The 18,345-nt window shown below is 34.7% G+C and overlaps 1 protein-coding gene across 3 annotated transcripts in view; it reads left to right on the top strand.

Annotated features, from left to right (window-relative positions):
- Positions 1-239: 239 nt before the first annotated feature.
- The window catches only part of DYNC1I2 (dynein cytoplasmic 1 intermediate chain 2), a 51,592-nt gene continuing 33,486 nt past the window's right edge, over positions 240-18,345 (top strand). For 2 of the 3 annotated variants that reach the window (XM_024765713.1, XM_024765711.1), the window contains exons 1-4: positions 504-642; positions 1,716-1,832; positions 4,178-4,295; positions 15,302-15,392. In XM_024765713.1, coding sequence (XP_024621481.1) covers positions 1,725-1,832; positions 4,178-4,295; positions 15,302-15,392 — 317 coding nt within the window. In that variant the 5' untranslated portion in view covers positions 504-642; positions 1,716-1,724. Of the gene's footprint in view, positions 396-503; positions 643-1,715; positions 1,833-4,177; positions 4,296-15,301; positions 15,393-18,345 lie in introns of those variants that run through there. The other variant, XM_024765712.1, reaches the window with a different exon arrangement.

Below are 18,345 nucleotides of genomic sequence, written 5' to 3'. Positions count from 1 at the left end.
CAAAGATCTTAAGATATAACACATACAACATTGTGAGCAATAACCAGCGGACAAGACTACATTAAGGAGAACTGCTGGAAGCTTCTCTTTGGAATCCTGAAGGAAGGCCTCAAGGTGGGAAAATCGGAAGACTAGGGAACACTACGTGTCCCAGCATACTTTGCGACTACCGTTGACCACAACTCCCAGAGTGCATTGCTCGCCGTACGCAGGTTTTCTTTGTAGCTGGGGCTTGTAGTTCTCCCTGGTCGAGTCAAACCTTAAGGCGAGGGTGGGTGTTTGCTTACCCAGCCCCAGGCTATTAAGCTTAGTCTTACAGGTTTTGGCAAAGCGGAAACACTTCGGGACCCTGAGGCGGATTCTTTGTCTCATCTCTCGGCTTCTGCTTTACACAGGTAAGTCACAGAGGGGCTACAGTTCCCCGCAGCAGGGCCCCTCCCTTTCTTTCTGGGAGTGACCTCGTTGTGGTGAAGCCATTTGTCCCTCAGCTCTCGCCGTAGCAGCCGCCGCCCAACCCTCTTTGTGTGCTTGGGGAAAGCTGCGGAGCTAGTGGCCGCGACTGTTGCCTTTGGGGGCAAAGGAGAGGGACGTTACTGGAAAGTTGCTGGCAGGCGGACCCTTCCCCATCCCACCATCTAACAGGTGGGTTGACTGTCCTTCCCTCTAGGCCCTTCTGTCTGCTGTGTCTCACGTCGGGACTCTAAGGGCGGCTTGGCAGTTCCTGCTGACAGCGCCGCCCGGGCCGGGCTCCGGGAAGGAGAGGCGGGGAGAGCCAGGTGCGGTGACTCATGGAGGCCAGGGGAGACGAGTCCACTCCGTTCCCTTCTGGACCCTCCGGAGGTGCCCCGAGGAGCCTCGAGGCTAGTTCGAGGTCTTCTCCCCCGGACCTATTCTGCACCGCTCCCTCTTGGCCGTGACCCCAGGGGAGAAGTGACTGCTTTTCGCCTTACTCCATTTTATAAATAAAAGTCGCTATTACTTGCGTTGACAGCGTTTTCCTTTACTTGGTGTGTATTTGAAAGTACCCGAACGCGGAGGTTGTAGCACAAAATTCCTGAGACTTTCTCTTCCTTGGAGTTTTAAGAAAGTGAACGCGTCAATCATGGAGGCTCCGGCCTCTAGGAGGTTAAGCGGACCTGACAGCTGTATGTAGTTATCCGGTCAGACTTTTTTGTTGGGCTTTGACTAAAAACGTACTTACTTTAAGTATATTTAATAGTTATTGGTGGTAATATTTGTGTTTTGCTTCTTCTTAATGTTACTATTACATGGTAGTTTTAGAATTTATAGAAATTTTCTGTGTGACCGCCTGTTTTATCAAATTTCTAGGAATGAATGCAAAACTCTGATAGCAGATTTGATCTGTGTCATATAGCTTAGCTTTTAATGCCAGCCCGTGTCCTCTGTTCTAAGAGCCAGAGATATTGTGTTGAATTTGAGCATGTGAACATTAAAGAGCTTACTGGTGCTAGTTACTATGTTCAATTCTGGGTATTTATTTTTTATACACATTTGTTTATATTGATAATTTTTTTCAGGTCTTAGTAATATATGTGCTTCCGTTATTTTAAAAGTAGAGTTTATATGTTCTCTTTAGATAGCATTGAACTACATGGCCTTGCGAGACAGTTCTCTTCTTGAAAGACTAATTTTTTTTAAAGAGTGCTGCTTTTACCAATGTAATAATGATTGTAAATGATTATATGCTTTTTAAGGTCGCAAACATGTCTGACAAAAGTGAATTAAAGGCAGAGTTGGAACGTAAGAAGCAGCGGTTGGCTCAAATAAGAGAGGAAAAGAAAAGGAAAGAAGAAGAAAGGAAAAAAAAAGAAGTATGTTTGATTTTTTTTAAAGATAATATAAAATAATTGGATTTTAAGTACTCATACCTTTATGTAATACTTTCAGAATAGTTAAAATTCCAGCAGTTGTGACTGCAAATATAGCACTTTAGGTGAAAAGTTCAATATGCATATTTAGTCTTCTAGGGATATGTTTATTATATAAAGTAAGGGGCATCTGCCTTGTAATAGCTCATAAAACATGGCATATACATCATAACTTAGTTTGGACTTTGAACTTACCTGAATATTTTACTCGTTGGAACTGCTAGTTGTTGGAATAAATAATGGCAAAGAGAAATATAGAATAGATTATTAATTGATTAGGGGATTATTTAACTGATTGTATCTCCTTTATTATGAGTTAGTCATTGAAATATCTTTACCAAGTAGTGGGTTTGATACTATTGTAAAGGTGGACTAGGTACTTACATCTTCTGATTTTTGGCATCGCCATTTCATCATGTATGGCAAATATACATTGACCCTGAGCTGGAGATATTTTACTTTCTCCTGTATTGAAATGTACATTTATCTCTATGGAAACTGTTTAGGCAGATTTGTATACTTTTATCATAGATGTTTTAAATGGCCAGTGTTAAGATAGTTTGTTCTCAGTGTGACAGTACCAAGTTTTTCTATGTGATAGCCTAAACAATAGCCAAGACTTCCAGGAATCTCTTAGGGAAAAAGAAAAACCGAAGGTGCAATTTATGTGCAGCATTGCTATGATACTGTAAAGGCCTGTACTTGAAGAATTTTCTAGTTTATTCTGAACCTTTTTGTGATCCATTATTATAAGAGGGTTGGACCTTAAAGTTCTCTATTTGATCAAAAGCCAACTGATAGAAGCATGAGTCAGACTGGCAGAGCCATTCCAAACTAGTATGTGTAGCCTTAAACCCTTCAGGGCTGAGTGCAAATTTGGTTTTTGTTTTCTAAAGATGGCCATAGGTGGCCCTAAGGGATATCTATTACATGCTTTATATCTGATTTAAAGGTTATCAAACATTACCAGAGACATTACAATTATAATACTATTAAACAGTGAGTCTACTAATATATTGTTATATACAGGTAAAGTGTCTACTTGATAATATAGTCTGTTTGGCTATTTTGATGAAATTTTCTGATGACTTCTTTAAGTTAAAATGGTATCAGAATATTATGACTAACAAAATTTACTGCAGACGATTGTATGAGTAATAGTTGTCTAGCTGAAAAAGACTTTTGAGGTGTATATATAGAACTTTTTCCTTGAAGGCTTAAATTTCACTTGAGATGTTTTGGATGATCTGAGAGTGTTGAGGCTTATCTAGTTTAACTGGAAGATTTTGCTAAAACTATAAATGGCTGAAATAAACGTTGGCAAAAATTTCAATGACAAAAAATGTTTTGTGCTATGCAAGAGTAAATTTTAATTTTACCAAACCAAACCGTGTGTTTATCATCATAAAAATAAGACCTGTAGTTTATAAAATAAAAACAAAACCTGTCTCCAGATGAATTTTTGACAAACATCCTTTACATAAAGTTGAATAAAGACACTGAAGACTTCATAAAGAAGTTTGAGGTACTTGTACTTTTTCAACGAATCAGATTGTTCATTTACTTAAAATTTGTTATCTCTTAAATGATTCAGTCTTTTTTTTTCTTCATAGTGTTGTGGTATTTATGTATTTGTGAGATTTCCACAATTCCTGACCATGGATAGCAATTTCATGTTGTAAATAAATAGAAATTGACTATACTTTTTGAATTTATCTGTTCAGAAAATTTTTGTGAGAACTCCTTGATTACATATAAAAATGGATCAATTTAGGGCTTCCCTGGTGGTGCAGTGGTTAAGAATCTGCCTGCCAATGCAGGGGACACGGGTTCGAGCCCTGGTCCGGGAAGATCCCACATGCCGCGGAGCAACTAAGCCCGTGTGCCACAACTACTGACCCTGCGCTCTAGAGCCTGCGAGCCACAACTACTGAGCCCATGTACCACAACCACTGAAGCCCGTGTGCCTAGAGCCCATACGCTGCTACAAGACAAGCCACTGCAATGAGAAGCCTGCGCACTGCAACAGAGACCCAGTGCAGCCAAAAATAAATAAATAAAATAAATTTTAAAAGTTTTTTAAGAATCAATTTAATACATATCATTTGGAGATTCTTACTAAAACTCTATTGAGAATGATTTTCATTTAATGACTATAATGTGTATTCAAAACTAAGTCTACCTCCAGAAGTATACAGTATTAGCGTGTTATTTAAAAAATTTATATTTTTTGCAAACAAATGTTTCATACCATATGTAAATTAAAATTTTTAACTTAAAAAATTTAGACTGATCAGAAGAAGGAAGCAGCTGCTCCTGTGCAAGAAGAATCAGATCTTGAAAAAAAAAGAAGAGAAGCTGAAGCATTGCTTCAAAGCATGGGGCTAACTCCAGAATCCCCCATTGGTAAGGATAAGAATATATCCATTTATAAGAGATAGGCATATATCTTATTCAGCCCAGACATACGTGAGATGAGTTGATTTAATGTATTTTGTATATTTTTCTTATTTGTGCTTCTTAAAAATCATTAATCTTATAATTCATTTGGAATTGACTTTTTTCAGATGTGCTAATATATGGTTATTTGGTTTGTTCAGAAGAGCAGCAAGACTATATTTATTAACATAAACCAATTGACTTTTCTTGTTAAATCAGTAATTTATTTCAACAAACATTTGTTGAACAAGTTATCTGTGCCATACTATATTAAGCCCAAAAATGACTGGGATTACTGATCTTAACTCTATAATCCTTTCTATAGGTTGAAGAGAGGTATAGTGAATCAAAGTTCTAAAAGTATATCAGTATTCAAAGGTATAGGAGTGGAAGGAGAAGCTTATAGCCGTCTGCTCTCAATGCTAATAAGGGAAATGATATTTGTAGCTTATTATGGCAGCAGTTTCACTTATTCTTGTTCTTTTTCTGGGCTGTTCACTTAAAGCAATACTAGACCAAAAAGCTGAAATAATAGAGGTATTGAGGACAATCTGGTTACATATAAGAAAGCATTAAATGCTTACTTAAAATAATTCTGAGCTGGGTGCTGTTACATAGTATTTTAGTTTGACATGGGCTTTGTCATTTAAGGACCTAAAATTTCAGGGTTAGTTTGTGGGCTAATTCCATCTAGTCCAGGGGACAAATAACAGAAGTAGTATCTGCTGTATGCCTATTGTGAACTGCAATATAACTGTCTTAGAGCTACAATTTCTAAAAGGTTTCAAGATGAAAAAGCTGGTTACTTTCATGGTCGGCTTCATTGTTATTACTTTCAGCTTATTTGCCTTTTCCTTATTGGTAAAATGTGAAGACTAAAGTACTTTAATTTTTATGTCTTTATAAGCTTCCGTGGCATATTGCAATTTTAAAAGTAAATGAATTAGAATACTTTTATCTTGTTAAGAAAATACCCTAGTAACTAAACCAAGTTGCTTGTTAGCTATATAGTCCTTTTTTTAAAAAATACATTTATTTATTTTATTTTATTTTTGGCTGCATTGGGTCTTCGTTGCTGCGCGTGGGCTTTTCTCTAGTTGCGGTGAGCGGGGGCTACTCTTTGTTGTGGTGCACGGGCTTCTCATTGCGGTGGCTTCTCTTGTTGCAGAGCACGGGGTCTAGGCGCGCGGGCTTCAGTAGTTGTGGCACGCGGGCTCTAGAGTACAGGCTCAGTAGTTGTGGCACATGGGCTTAGTTGCTCCATGGCATGTGGGATCTTACTGGGCCAGGGATCAAACCTGTGTCCCCTGCATTGGCAGGCAGATTCTTAACCACTGCGCCACCAGGGAAGCCCAGCTATATAGTCTTTAAGTGATCATTTTTTTATGAGCCTTTAGCTTTGTTTTTTTCCTGTAGGATTTTTTTCCCCTTTTCTGTTCTTTTTAGAACTTCAGTTTCACTAAATCCTCTTGCTCAGATTTCTCAGTTTATGGCCCACTTCCATCACCTGTTCTTGAAAGACTGTTCTTTAGTTGTATGTTCGTGTATGTGTGTGTGGTGTGTGTGTGTGTTTCGCCCTCATTTCCCATCTCCAATTCCATTGTCCTTTCCAGTCTTGCATTAAGTACCCATTCTTGGAGTTTTAACATACGTCCTTTTGATCTGTCCAACATGTGTTGACATTTTTTAAGATTTCATATATCTAAGTGTGTATGTTTTATATACATAAATGGCATTGTACTATATGTCTCACTCTGTTTTTTCCTTTTTTTCAAGCAGCATTGTATTTTGAGATTTACCCATGTTGTTACATATAGATCTAGTTATTCACTTCTGACTGGTACACAATATTCTGTTATATACTATATTTTACTTATCTGTTCCCCAGTGATAGGCACTTAGATTGCTTCTGTCTCTTTGCTTTGCTATTCCAAGCAACACTGCAAAGAACATATTCTTTTCCCTTGAAAGGACTGTGGAAGAGTTTCTCTGGAATGTATGCTGAGGAATTGACTTGCTATTTTATTGTGTGTAGGCTGACTTACATTTATTAGGTTCTACATACCACTCTCAAGAATGACTGTAAGTTTATGCTCCTGCTACCAGTGTATGAGAAAGTAACTGTTTCACTATATCCACATAACTTGATATTATCCAACTTTTTAGTTTTTGTCTACTTGACGAGTATAAAGTAGTATGTCAAAATGTCATAATATACATTTATCTGTTTACAGTGAGATTGACCATTTCTTCATATATCTATTTACCATTCAGATTTTCCCTTCTACGAATTGCATGTTCATGTCCTTTGCCCCTTTACTATTAGGGTTCTTTACCTTGCTGTAGGAGTCGCTTGTACTTAAGAGAGGACTTCTTTGTCTGTTTTAGTCTTCTAAAAAATACCTTCTCCTAGTCTATCATCTACTAACTGTTCATAGTATTTTTTTGGTTAATTTTTGTTGGAGTATAGTTGATTTAAAATGTTGTGTTAGTTTCTGCTGTACAGCAAAGTGAATCAGTTATGCATATATATATATATATCCACTCTTTTATAGATTCTTTTCCCATATAGGTCATTACAGAGTATTGAGAAGAGTTCCCTGTGCTATAGAGTAGGCCCATATTAGTTATCTATTTTATATACAGTAGTGTGTATGTGTCAATCCCAATCTCCCAACTTATCCCTCCCCCTTTCTCCCCCCCTGCCCCCTGGCCCCAGTAACCATAAGTTTGTTTTCTACATCTGTTACTCTATTTCTGTTTTGTAAATAAGTTCATTTGTACCATTTTTTTTTAGATTCTACATATAAGCAATATCATATGATATTTGTCTTTGTCTGACTTCATTCAGTATGACAATGTCTAGGTCCATCCATGTTGCTGCAAATGACATTATTTTGTTCTTTTTTATGGCTAAGTAATATTCTGTTGTATGTATGTACCACATCTTCTTTATCCATTCCTTTGTCAATGGACATTTAGGTTGCGTCCATCATAGTATCTTCTATTGAACAGAATCCTTCATTTTGATGTGTTCACATCTTTTATTTTGATAATGGTCAGATCTACCATTTATAACCTTTTTTTTTTTTGAAAAGAAATCCTTTCCTACTTTGAGGATACAAATATATTCTCCTACATTTTCTTTATTATTTTATCCTTTGCCTTTAGATATTTGTGTTATATTTTTGAATATAATATGAGGTAGGGATCCAGCCTAATTTTTCTCCATATAGTTAACTAATTTTCTCAATACCATTTGTTAAAACATAGTCCATCTTTCCCGCACTGATATTCTGATGCCAACTTTGTCATTGAGTCAGTTTTCATATATTCATGGGCATTTCTGGGCTCTGTATGTTCACTGTTGACCCATTTGTCTGATTCTATACTATTAACACACAGTTTTAATTACTGTGGCTTTATATTAGTATATTCTAATTTCTTTTATAGAAAATGGCCCCTTCTTTTTTCTTCTTTTTCAAAATAGCCATAGCTTCACAAAATTTTTCTTCCCCTCAAAAAAAAATAGTTTCTTAAGCTTCCCCTGAAAACCTTCCTGCACTATATGTTGCATGTTTTTAGTCTTTCTAAATCTAGAAGATCCTCCACACACATACTCCTTTTTGCCCCATGTCATCGACTGGTTGAGGAGAGTGGGCCAGTTGGTCTCTAGAATGTCTCACCTCTTGGGTTTTTCTGAGGGTTTTCTCACATTTAAGCTTTTGTTCCTCTATCCTTTATATTTCCTCTAAACTGGAAATTAGATTTTAAAAGCTTGATTAGCTTCAGGTTGAACCTCTTTGGCAAGAAGATCTCATAGATTATTCTGTGTACTTCATATTGTATCACGTCAGTAGCACATATGTCTGGGTTGTTACCAGTGATGTCAAGATTGATCGCTGGGTTACAGTTGTGACAGCCAGGCTTCTCCATTGTAGTTACTTTTTTTCCCTTTGGACTAGCAAGTAATATCTGGAGGTGATACTTTGGTACCATGGAAATATTCATTTCTCTGTCAGCTTTTTACCAAGTAGTTTTAATACTTATTGATGAATCTTTTCCAAATCAGTTATTTAATTATTTTTATAGTTCCATCATTCCTTCTACATTTATTGACTGAAATTCTTCTGCAAAGGGGAGGTTTCCCTCAGTAACTAGGGCTATTTGGTTACCCTGAATGCATTTCCTGTTAGAAAAGCAAAAAACATACTTAATTTTTTTCACTTTAGTTACTAATAGTCATATCCAGGTGTGGCAGATGAATTTTTCCATGTATTTAAAGAATAGATTGTATAATATTTTATTTAGGGTTTTTGTGTATAGGCTCATAAATGAAATTTGCCTATAATTTTCTTGTGCTGTTCATGTTCAGTGGCCACCATGGTTATGGTTTTAAAATAAATTGGATAGCTTTCTCTTTTGCTATTTTGTAGAACAGCTGTAAAAAAGATAGATATTACCTGTTCCGTAAATACTTGGTGGAATTCAACTGTAAAACTGCCTCAGATTATGCTTTTTTTCCCCAGAGGATAGTGGAGAGCAGGAGTTACTCACCATTTCAAGTTTTTCTAATGGTTATAGTCCATTCAAGTTTTCTATTTTTGTATCGGTTTGATATATTTTTTAAACAATAATAAACGTTTATTATCTCTCACAGTTTCTGCCAGTCAGGAATTTGGCAGTAGCTTAGCTCAGTGGTTCTGGCTCAGGGTCTCTCATGGGGTTGAAGTCAAGATGTCAGTCAGAGCTGTAGCCGTCTGAAGGCTTGATTGGGGCTTGAGGATTTGCTTTACCAGCCATGTGATTTGCTCAGTCACGTGGCCAGCAGGTTGGTGTTGGTTGTTAGTGGGAGGTCTGAATTCCTATCCACGTGGGCCATTCCATAGAACTAACTGCTTGAGTATCCTTGCAGCGTGTCAGCTGGCTTCTCCCAATGTGAGCAATCCAAAGACAAAGAGAGCCGGAAGGAAGCTATCCTTTTATCCTTACCCTTGGAAGTCAGAGGACATTGCTTCTGCCACATTCTGTCTATGGGAAGAGAGTCACTAAGTCCAGCCCACATTCACAAAGAATTTTGACATCCTTTAAAATCACCAAAATATGTATGACAAACTCATAGGTCTCCTAGTATTTTGAGATGATCATATGCTTTTTTTTCCCTTTTGATGTATTAATATGATAATTTATATTGGTAGGTTTTCAAAGCATGCTTACATTCTGGAATAAACCCATTTTAGTTATGAGAATATTTTTCTTATATATTGCTAATATTTAGGAGTTCTTCATCTATACTCATAAGAGAGACCTATAGTTATTTTCCTTTTACTGTATTTTGTCTGGTTTTATTATAATGGTTATAGTAGCCTCATTAAATGAGTTGTGCAGTTTTCCACCTTCTGTTTTCTCACAAATGTCTAAAGATCTTTCCAGTATTTATTTAAAATTAGGCCTGGAGAATACAAGATACAGGTGAAAGCAGTGGCTACCAAACTTTCTTGACAGTAACAATAAAAATACATTTTATATCACGACCCAGGATGGATACTTGTTTTTCTTTTCACTACAAATGTATTTATTAAATATTTTTAAATTGTAGAAGTAAGTATAAAAACACCACTAAAATATTCAAGAGGATTTATTAAAAGCATCAGTCTGGTTTTACCTAAAGTGGACTTTTCCCCTTTTTAAAAAAAATTCTGCTGGAAAGAATTCATTTTTTAAAAAAGAGACAGCTAATAAAACCTCTCTTAGCTTCTCTTTGCTGGTAGATTCTTATTTATTTGATCATTTGATTGTTTTTTGTCAGAGATCCTTGAGAGCAGGGACAGTATATTACATTTTTATCCCTGCTGTCCAGCACAGACTAGACACTTAAATGTTTGTTCAATTATTATTAGGTCATGTGTCTTTCCACCTGGTAAGACCAAATAAAAGCCATCTGCTTTAAAAGCATTAACAACAAAATCTTGTTTAAATTTCAGGAAAATGCATAGTGGAAATTGAAATTTGAATATTTCACAAAAGAAGTATGGCTTGATTTTTTTTTTTTTAACAAAATTTAAGTGGCCAGTCTTCAGAAAGTTAATTTTAGGCACAACTTTCAAGACATGTTTTATCAAATGTGGAGTTCGTAAACACTGATGGTCAAAAAATAAATAAAGTGAATCTCTTTTTGTATGTGTAACTACTGTTTTAACCATCTTGTAAAGAGATGAAAACAGGTTTTGTCCATTACTCTGTAGCCTGAGTCTGTATCAGTAGGGCAATTATTATTGATTGGTGTGATAATCAGTTTTTTTATCAGTTTTTTTATTAGGAATAAACAAAAGAAGTTCAGTAGTCAAAATAAGTATTGCTTCATTTATTTCCCTCCCTTGTAACTTTTGAATATTTTAAATCTGATTTTTCCAGTTTTATTGAGAAATAATTGACATACATCACTGTGTAAGTTTAAAGTGTACAGCATGATGGTTTAATTTATATATATAGTGAAATGATTACTACAGTAGGTTTGGTTAACATCCATCATATCATAGATACAATAAAAAGAAAAGAAAAATAATTTCTCCTTGTGATGAGAACTCTTAGGATCTGCTCTCTTAAAGTTTCTTATATATCATACAACAGTGTTAACTCTAGTCATCATGTTGTACATCACATCCCTAGCACTTACTTCTCTAACTAGTAAGTCTGATTTTTAGATAGAATGATTTCCATGTTATCAAGTCATTTTTTCAAGTTTAGCTTAATTTTAAGAACAGTTCCTTATAGTATTTTAATGCTATAAAATTTTATTTTTATTAATTTCTTTAAAAATGTTTATCTGATGCTCTGAATTACGTTGAAGAGAATAAAGGAAACATTTAGGGGAGGTAAGGGGAGGATATTTAAAGTTATCAGGAGAAGGGGTCATATGAAAGGGAGAAATTAATATTTCAGAGAATTAAGGGTTTTTTAAATTGAATTTTATTTATTTTTTTATACAGCAGGTTCTTATTAGTTATCCATTTAATACATATTAGTGTATATATGTCAATGCCAATCTCCCAATTCATCACACCACTACCACCTGCCCCCCTCGCCACTCTCCCCCCTGGTGTCCATACGTTTGTTCTCTACATCTGTGTCAGAGAATTAAGGTTTGTCTTTCAGGACAAAAAGAGTAAGTATGAAAAATTAAACAGATATTTAAATGTTAATATTCCAGCCTAGGAGCACTTGTATCCACAAGAGGGCATTACTGTGTAACTCGGACTGTGTTTGAGTGCTGAGTATCATAGATAGATGAGCTACAAGGGGCCTCACAACTTTGGGTTATCTCAGAAGCTCTCTCTTCCCATTTGTGCTCTGCCAATACTCCCACTCCCTACATTTACTTTCTTTGGCTGTCCACCTTTTCTAGGTTCTTCTTCCTGGCAGGAGCCCCTTCTTGCTAGAGACGTTTTTCTCTTAAAAAGTAATTGAGGGCTTCCCTGGTGGCGCTAGTGGTTGAGAGTCCGCCTGCCGAAGCAGGGGACGCGGGTTCGTGCCCCGGTCCGGGAAGATCCCACATCCCGCGGAGCGGCTGGGCCCGTGAGCCATGGCCGCTGAGCCTGCGCATCCGGAGCCTGTGCTCCGCAACGGGAGAGGCCACAACAGTGAGAGGCCCGCGTACCGCAAAAAAAAAAAAAAAAATGTAATTGAGCTGTGCACCATCCTTGTTCAGCTCTGAGACTTCGGTATAGTTCTGAGTGGTTGACTCAGACTTAACTCTGGTTTCTAAATCTAGGTGCATTCCCAGGTCCTTTGTGGTTTTAAAATTTCTGGTTGTTCTGTCACAGGCTAAATGGCAGTAGTGTTAATTTTATATCCTTGGGAGGCCAAGATCTAAGCTAGCAGGAAAGGCCTTCATGGTTCTTGGTTGTCTTTCTGTCCTAAAGAATCAGAGTCACAGCCTTTCAGTATTACTTGCATGATCAGTGAATGCCATGGTGTAGATCTGTCTTTCAGTTTACTTTACATTTCTTCCTTGGTTTTCTAAGAAAGAAATAGGTATCTCTGCTCTAAACTTCTAAGAAGTTTAAAAACATTCACATGATTAACTCATATATGTTAATATTAAATGTTTTGTACCATTTTTAAAGCCTTGTTTTAGGCTATTTTATATACAGAACTGTGGAGTAAAGGTAATCTGATTGAATCACTGTTCTTACTATGCAAATCATATCTCAGATATTTGGCAAAAGCTAATTAATAATAGCTTATGTTATTTCTAAAGCTGATTGTACTCTTAAACCATCTTTAAAAATGAACTCTAGAATTAAGCCCTTTCCGAGATTTGAGAGACTATGAGTTACTTAGTTTTTTTTTTAACCTCCCTGAATGCATGCTTTTATTCATTTGGGGGGGTCATTTATTGGAGTCTGGGAATATAGTGACATTGCCTTATTGTGCAATTACTGTATTCTTTGATTTTTCTAGACTAACTGGGTTAAAATATGGTAGTCACCAAATAACACTACCTTTCCCTTTTTTCCTGTTAACATTCCTCCTTTTTCAGTGATAGTAATTTTCTTTTTCCAGGTTTGTCCCTTCTGTGGTATAGATTATTTATTATTGAAAGATGAATTTGGTAGGCCAGATAATAACATTGAGTCCTTAATTAGTCTCTTATCAGCTGGCTTGAAAACTATCTTTGGTTGAAAGAATATAGTTCTGGGATGGAGATTTTTATCTAATTACAAATTTGAAGTTATGGTGATTTATCTTGCTTCTGGCTGAGAAACAGTGATAATTTGGTTGCATCACCCGTGTAACTTATTTTTTTATTTCTGAAACTTTTATTTGAGAATTGGCTAGTTTAGTGTATTTATGTATGTATAATTACTATTTAACCTGTTTTCATAAAGGATTTGAGGTAACGTATTTTTCTTTTAATGTAGTCTTAACCAATTAAGATACTGGTGATGAACGTATTAAGTGGAATCATAGATATTTGAAGTCACCAGAAAGGGGAAAAAACATTAACTGGAAAAGAATTTTATAATTTATCACAAATAATTAGATTGATAGGAATATTACTATTTGTCTCAAATCTTTCCTATATGTATACTTAGAAAAATTATTTTCCTAAGCCTGAAGTTAACTTTGTAATTTAAAGAATTCAAAATTTCTTCTTTGGAAATCTTTAATATGAAAACATTGTAGTAATATAAATTTATACTACTAAATATTTAGTAGTAAATTTATATTACTAAATATTTAGTAATTTATACTAAATAATTTAATAAACATATTTGTGCTTACAATGTAGTAGACAAACCACTGTCCTGTATCAGTTGGAACTTAGACGCCTAGGGGAAGCCTCACAGTGAGTGGTGGACAAAAAGATGGGGAAAAATGTAACCTAAGAGAAATTAGGGGACATTAATATTCTTTTACTTCAGATACAAGTCTTGTTTAGCTATGAGTTATACATGCAGCCCCTAGCACAGTGGTATCATGATGTGAATTATATGAAGGCAATCTGGTTTTAGCATTGTTTCTGAGAGATTTAATCACAAAATTAGAAACCTTTTATTATGTTTTTATGGTCTTTTGAAATTTGAGCAAGAATTAACCACTGTATCTCAGGAAACAAACATTCTAGCTATGATTTTTTTTTCTTCTAATCTTTTTATTGGTTTCCAGTAGAATTTGGCATTGAAAAATAAGGATGATCAGTTTTGTACCTATGTTTAAGATGTAATTCATTATACTATACTTGTGCATTTTGTTAGATGAGCAAACCCACTTTTTACTGAAGCATATTATAAACATTTAAACATAATTTTAAGGGTTCAGTGAATGTGACTATTCCAAAAACACAGACTTTTAGTTAAATACATATTTCTTTAGATTGGTTTCTATATAACTAGGAACTTACTTTCTTTTCAGTAAACTATTAAAAGAAGGGCTTGCAGCACGACATAAAATATATTGGTCACTTAATATTGTACATTGAAGAATTATTTTTAAAAGATACTTGGGATTGGGGTCATTTATGGTAAAATTTAACCAGAAGATGGCAGTGATGATCTTCAAAAAGTTTTACAAATGTAATAGCATGAAATACGCACGTTCAGCTGCTGGTATATAATGTTAAAAGTGACAGGTTAGGGGAAAGCATTTGCTGTTTGTTTTATATACTATGAAATGTGTATTTTTCTATAAGAAGGGATTAAGAATATTTTGGGTGTCTGTATCTTTGTCTGTACACTTCAGTTTTTTCTGAATACTGGGGTAAGGAAGTTACCATTAAGTCTTGCCTTGTTTAAGTTGCATGCATCACTTTATGTTATGCATCATGTCTAGAAGGCATGCTGTTTTATGGCCTGTTTGCATTTTTCACCCAAATTGCTGGAAACTAATGGACTTTTAAAGGAGCCATTCCTTTAGTGATAGTCATTTCTCTAAATTGGCCCTTTTTATTTTTGGTGAGGGGAAAATATCATTTAAGACATCAAATCTTTTTGAAAGATAAATTGACAAAAATGAACATTTTAAAATAAATCTCAGAAAACCAGACAGTAAACGACTTCTGAAGCAAAATTCAGAGTTTTGATTTGACACTAGTTAGAAATGATCTGGTGATCTTAAAAGCAAAGAATTAGAAAAGGGAGAAGGAATGCTCTCCTTTGAAAATTAGTACCCACATTTGGTGTTGGCCAAGATGAAGATGCATCCTTCCATAATCTTGCTTTTTTTTTTTTTAATATAAAGCCCAAATGCATTTTGCCAGAGAAATTGCATGAATCGTCAGCATGCATTGTTAACTTTGTCTTTCTCCTCTTCTTTCTACTGTTCATTTTCATTCATGTACTTTTGTTTTTTGGTTTGCCGTTATTTTTTCTTTTTGTTAATTACTTCATGTTAAATTACTTTTGAAACGTCATAAGCTGAGCAACCTCTCCGTGTAGTAACAGCGGATACCTGTCTATTTCACTATTTAGTCCCTCCTCCTATGTCTCCATCCTCCAAATCTGTGAGCACTCCAAGCGAAGCTGGAAGCCAAGACTCTGGAGATGGCGCAGTGGGATCTAGGTACAGTAATTTTCTTTCAGTATTTTAATGATAGAATGCATTTAGTGCCCAGATACTGTCAGTGCTGTACAGGGACTCTGAATAGTTATGTTGAGTTAGTCCTAACATTTTGAAATCTAAATGGCACAGAAATTGTTTGTTGTAAATTGGGGGGAAATTTTTTTAAACAATATTTTACTGTCACACTTGATTAACTGAGTACTGACTAGTTAACTGATTTTATGATGATTATTTTATATTAAAAATAGAAGTGTTCATTAAAATTATTTTTCTGTTTAAGCAAATTTTGTATTGGTTATTATGTGAATGTTTTGGGTACAAATAGTGTAAAACCTCTCTACTGTATTATGCTTAATTTCCATTCAGTAATTGAAAACGAAAACCTAAACAATTCAGTTAAACAGCCTAATTCTGTTCTATTAAGTCACTATTTCTAATTAGGGTAGAAAATAATAATGCATAAAATATCAAGAATAAGGAAATAACTGCTAAGGAAACATTGAGTGTTTACTGGCTTCAATAACAAATTTAAAGAATTTTTAAAGAGTGTTTACTGGCTTGAGGGCATTATGCTAAGTGAAGTAAATCAGAAAGGGAAAGACAGATACTGTATGATCTCACTTATTTGTGAAATCTAAAAAACAAAACAAAATAAGCTCATAGATACAGAGAACAGATGGGTTCATTTTTATTTTCATTTCTAAAATTTTTGATGGTTGCCAGAGGTGGAGGGAGGGGGTGAGGGGTGGGTGAAGGGGGTCAAAATGTACAAACTTCCAGTTATAAAGTAAATAAGTCATGGGGATATAATGTACAACATGGAGACTGTAATTAACAATACTGTATTGTGTATTTGAAAGTTGCTGAGAGAGCAGGTCTTAAAAGAAAGAAAAAAATCACAAGAAAAAAATTTTGTAACTATGTATGACGGGTGTTAACCAGACTTATTGTGGTGATCATTTCACCATATATAAAAATATTAAATCATTATGTTATATACCTGAAACTAATATAATGTTGTATGTCAGTTATACTTCAATTAAAAAAAAAGTTTACTGCCAAGTTTTCCTGAACTTGGGTCTTCCTTATAAAACAATATTTCATGTTTGTTTTAGGATGCTGCACACATGTTGGGACTTGATTTTCAAAAGTTCAGTAAGATTTCAGCTTCTTTCCAAAGATCATACTGAGAAAAGTATTATTACTTCTCTTTGTCACACACACAATAATACCAAGTCTTTGTTTAACAGCATCTTACATTTTGACTTCTTATGGCAGCTGAAATGAGACTAAACATAGTTAGTTTAGAATCTTTATTCAGAATCCTTATTTTGGTCTAGGAAGTTAAATGTTCTCCTCAGGAAAACTTCAAGACACCTTTTAATGAGAAATAAACTAGGAAGTTTTGTCTTCATTGTGCCCAAGCACCTCTGATTGAAGTTACAAACAAGTAATGAGCATCTCAAAAACAAGGCAAGAAAAAAAGAAGCAAAGGGGCTAGCTAATCCATAAACTCAGTACTTTAGTCAGTTTCTGAATAATCAGGTTGTCATTAATAATTAGAAGGCACAAAAGGCTCACCAGTCTGAATTTGAGATGTGCTTTCCAAACCTCTTCTGTTTATAGAACTGAAATTGCAAATCTAAGCAATACTGTTGTTGGAGGTAAATGACATAACTGTCATTTAAGAGAAGTCAAAACTTTCTGTTTAAGAATAATATTACCTCATAAAATAGTATGTATTACAGATTAAAGACTAAATTTATTTAGTCTAAATTCATTTTCAAAGGCTAAATTTGTTTCATACTTTCGTTCTTCTGTATTCTTATGCAAATATGTTAGTATTCCTTTGCTAGTAAACAGATGGCATTTTCAAGAGAAGGGTTTTATTTTCCCCTTATACATTACCATAATAAAAACATTTCCCAAGGTAAAAAAAAAGTATTTTAAAAATTTCTTTATTTGATATTATATATTACTTTAATGCAGTTACTCTACTGTGTTAATGCTGAACTCATTGTTCTTGATTTTGAATAGGAGTAGAAAGATTATTTTAATGCAACGTCAGCAAGTTTGCTTTAAAAAATACTATGTAACATCTGTATGAATTAAAATATGTCCTCCTGAGTTTCATTGGAAAACCTAGAGATTATTAGAGAGACCCATTGGAATATTGTAAATTGGTATAGGAAGTAAATAACTGTTAAGAAAAATATTTATTATGTTAGAATACATATTAATTGAATTGCCAATTTAATGTTAAATGCTATAGGTTACCACAAAAAATAATGTTCCTGGTCCTTGCCTTCGGGAAACTTGCATTCTAGTGTTCATTAATTTACATCATTAATTTAAATGCTATTCACTGTATTGAAAAATCCTAAGAATAGTGTGCTAACTTGTGTTTATAGTGTAGATTTGTAATGATAAGATATAAAACAAGAAAACAGGTATTTAAATATCTTTAGGGGTATTTGTTTTTATTAGAGAATGAGTAGAAAATAAGTTTCTTTTAAGTTTAACAGGAGAGGAAATAAATTCTCTTTTTAAATGAGGTGACTTGATATCATTTTAGAGAGCACAGACTCATTTTTAATTGTTAATTTTCAAGAGGACTGATTATGTTCACTTCTTAATATATATGTATACACACACAGTAGAAAACTATGAATTCCATTAAATCATCTCCAGATTCCATAATAGATAATTAATATTGTTGATTAATTGGTGCTATTGGCAGTGAAACAATAGCATTTTAAAATATGTGGCTTTTAAAAAGAATGCTGGAGTCTGAGAACGAACAGAATGAACTTCCATTGAGCAGGCATGATGATAAAGAATAAACAGGAAAATGCATGAAGATGTGTGAGGTGTATGAACCTATACACTTACATTAGCTGGCCAAGACAGTCTAAGATTACTACACTTAGGGAGTAGGAAAAAACATGTTAGA

Source organism: Neophocaena asiaeorientalis, unplaced genomic scaffold (assembly GCF_003031525.2).
Source record: "Neophocaena asiaeorientalis asiaeorientalis breed wild unplaced genomic scaffold, Neophocaena_asiaeorientalis_V1.1 scaffold721, whole genome shotgun sequence".
In the NCBI taxonomy this organism is placed as follows: Eukaryota; Metazoa; Chordata; class Mammalia; order Artiodactyla; family Phocoenidae; genus Neophocaena; species Neophocaena asiaeorientalis.
The sequence above is the reverse complement of the archived record's forward strand: the minus strand, read 5'-3'. Positions and strand labels throughout refer to the sequence as shown.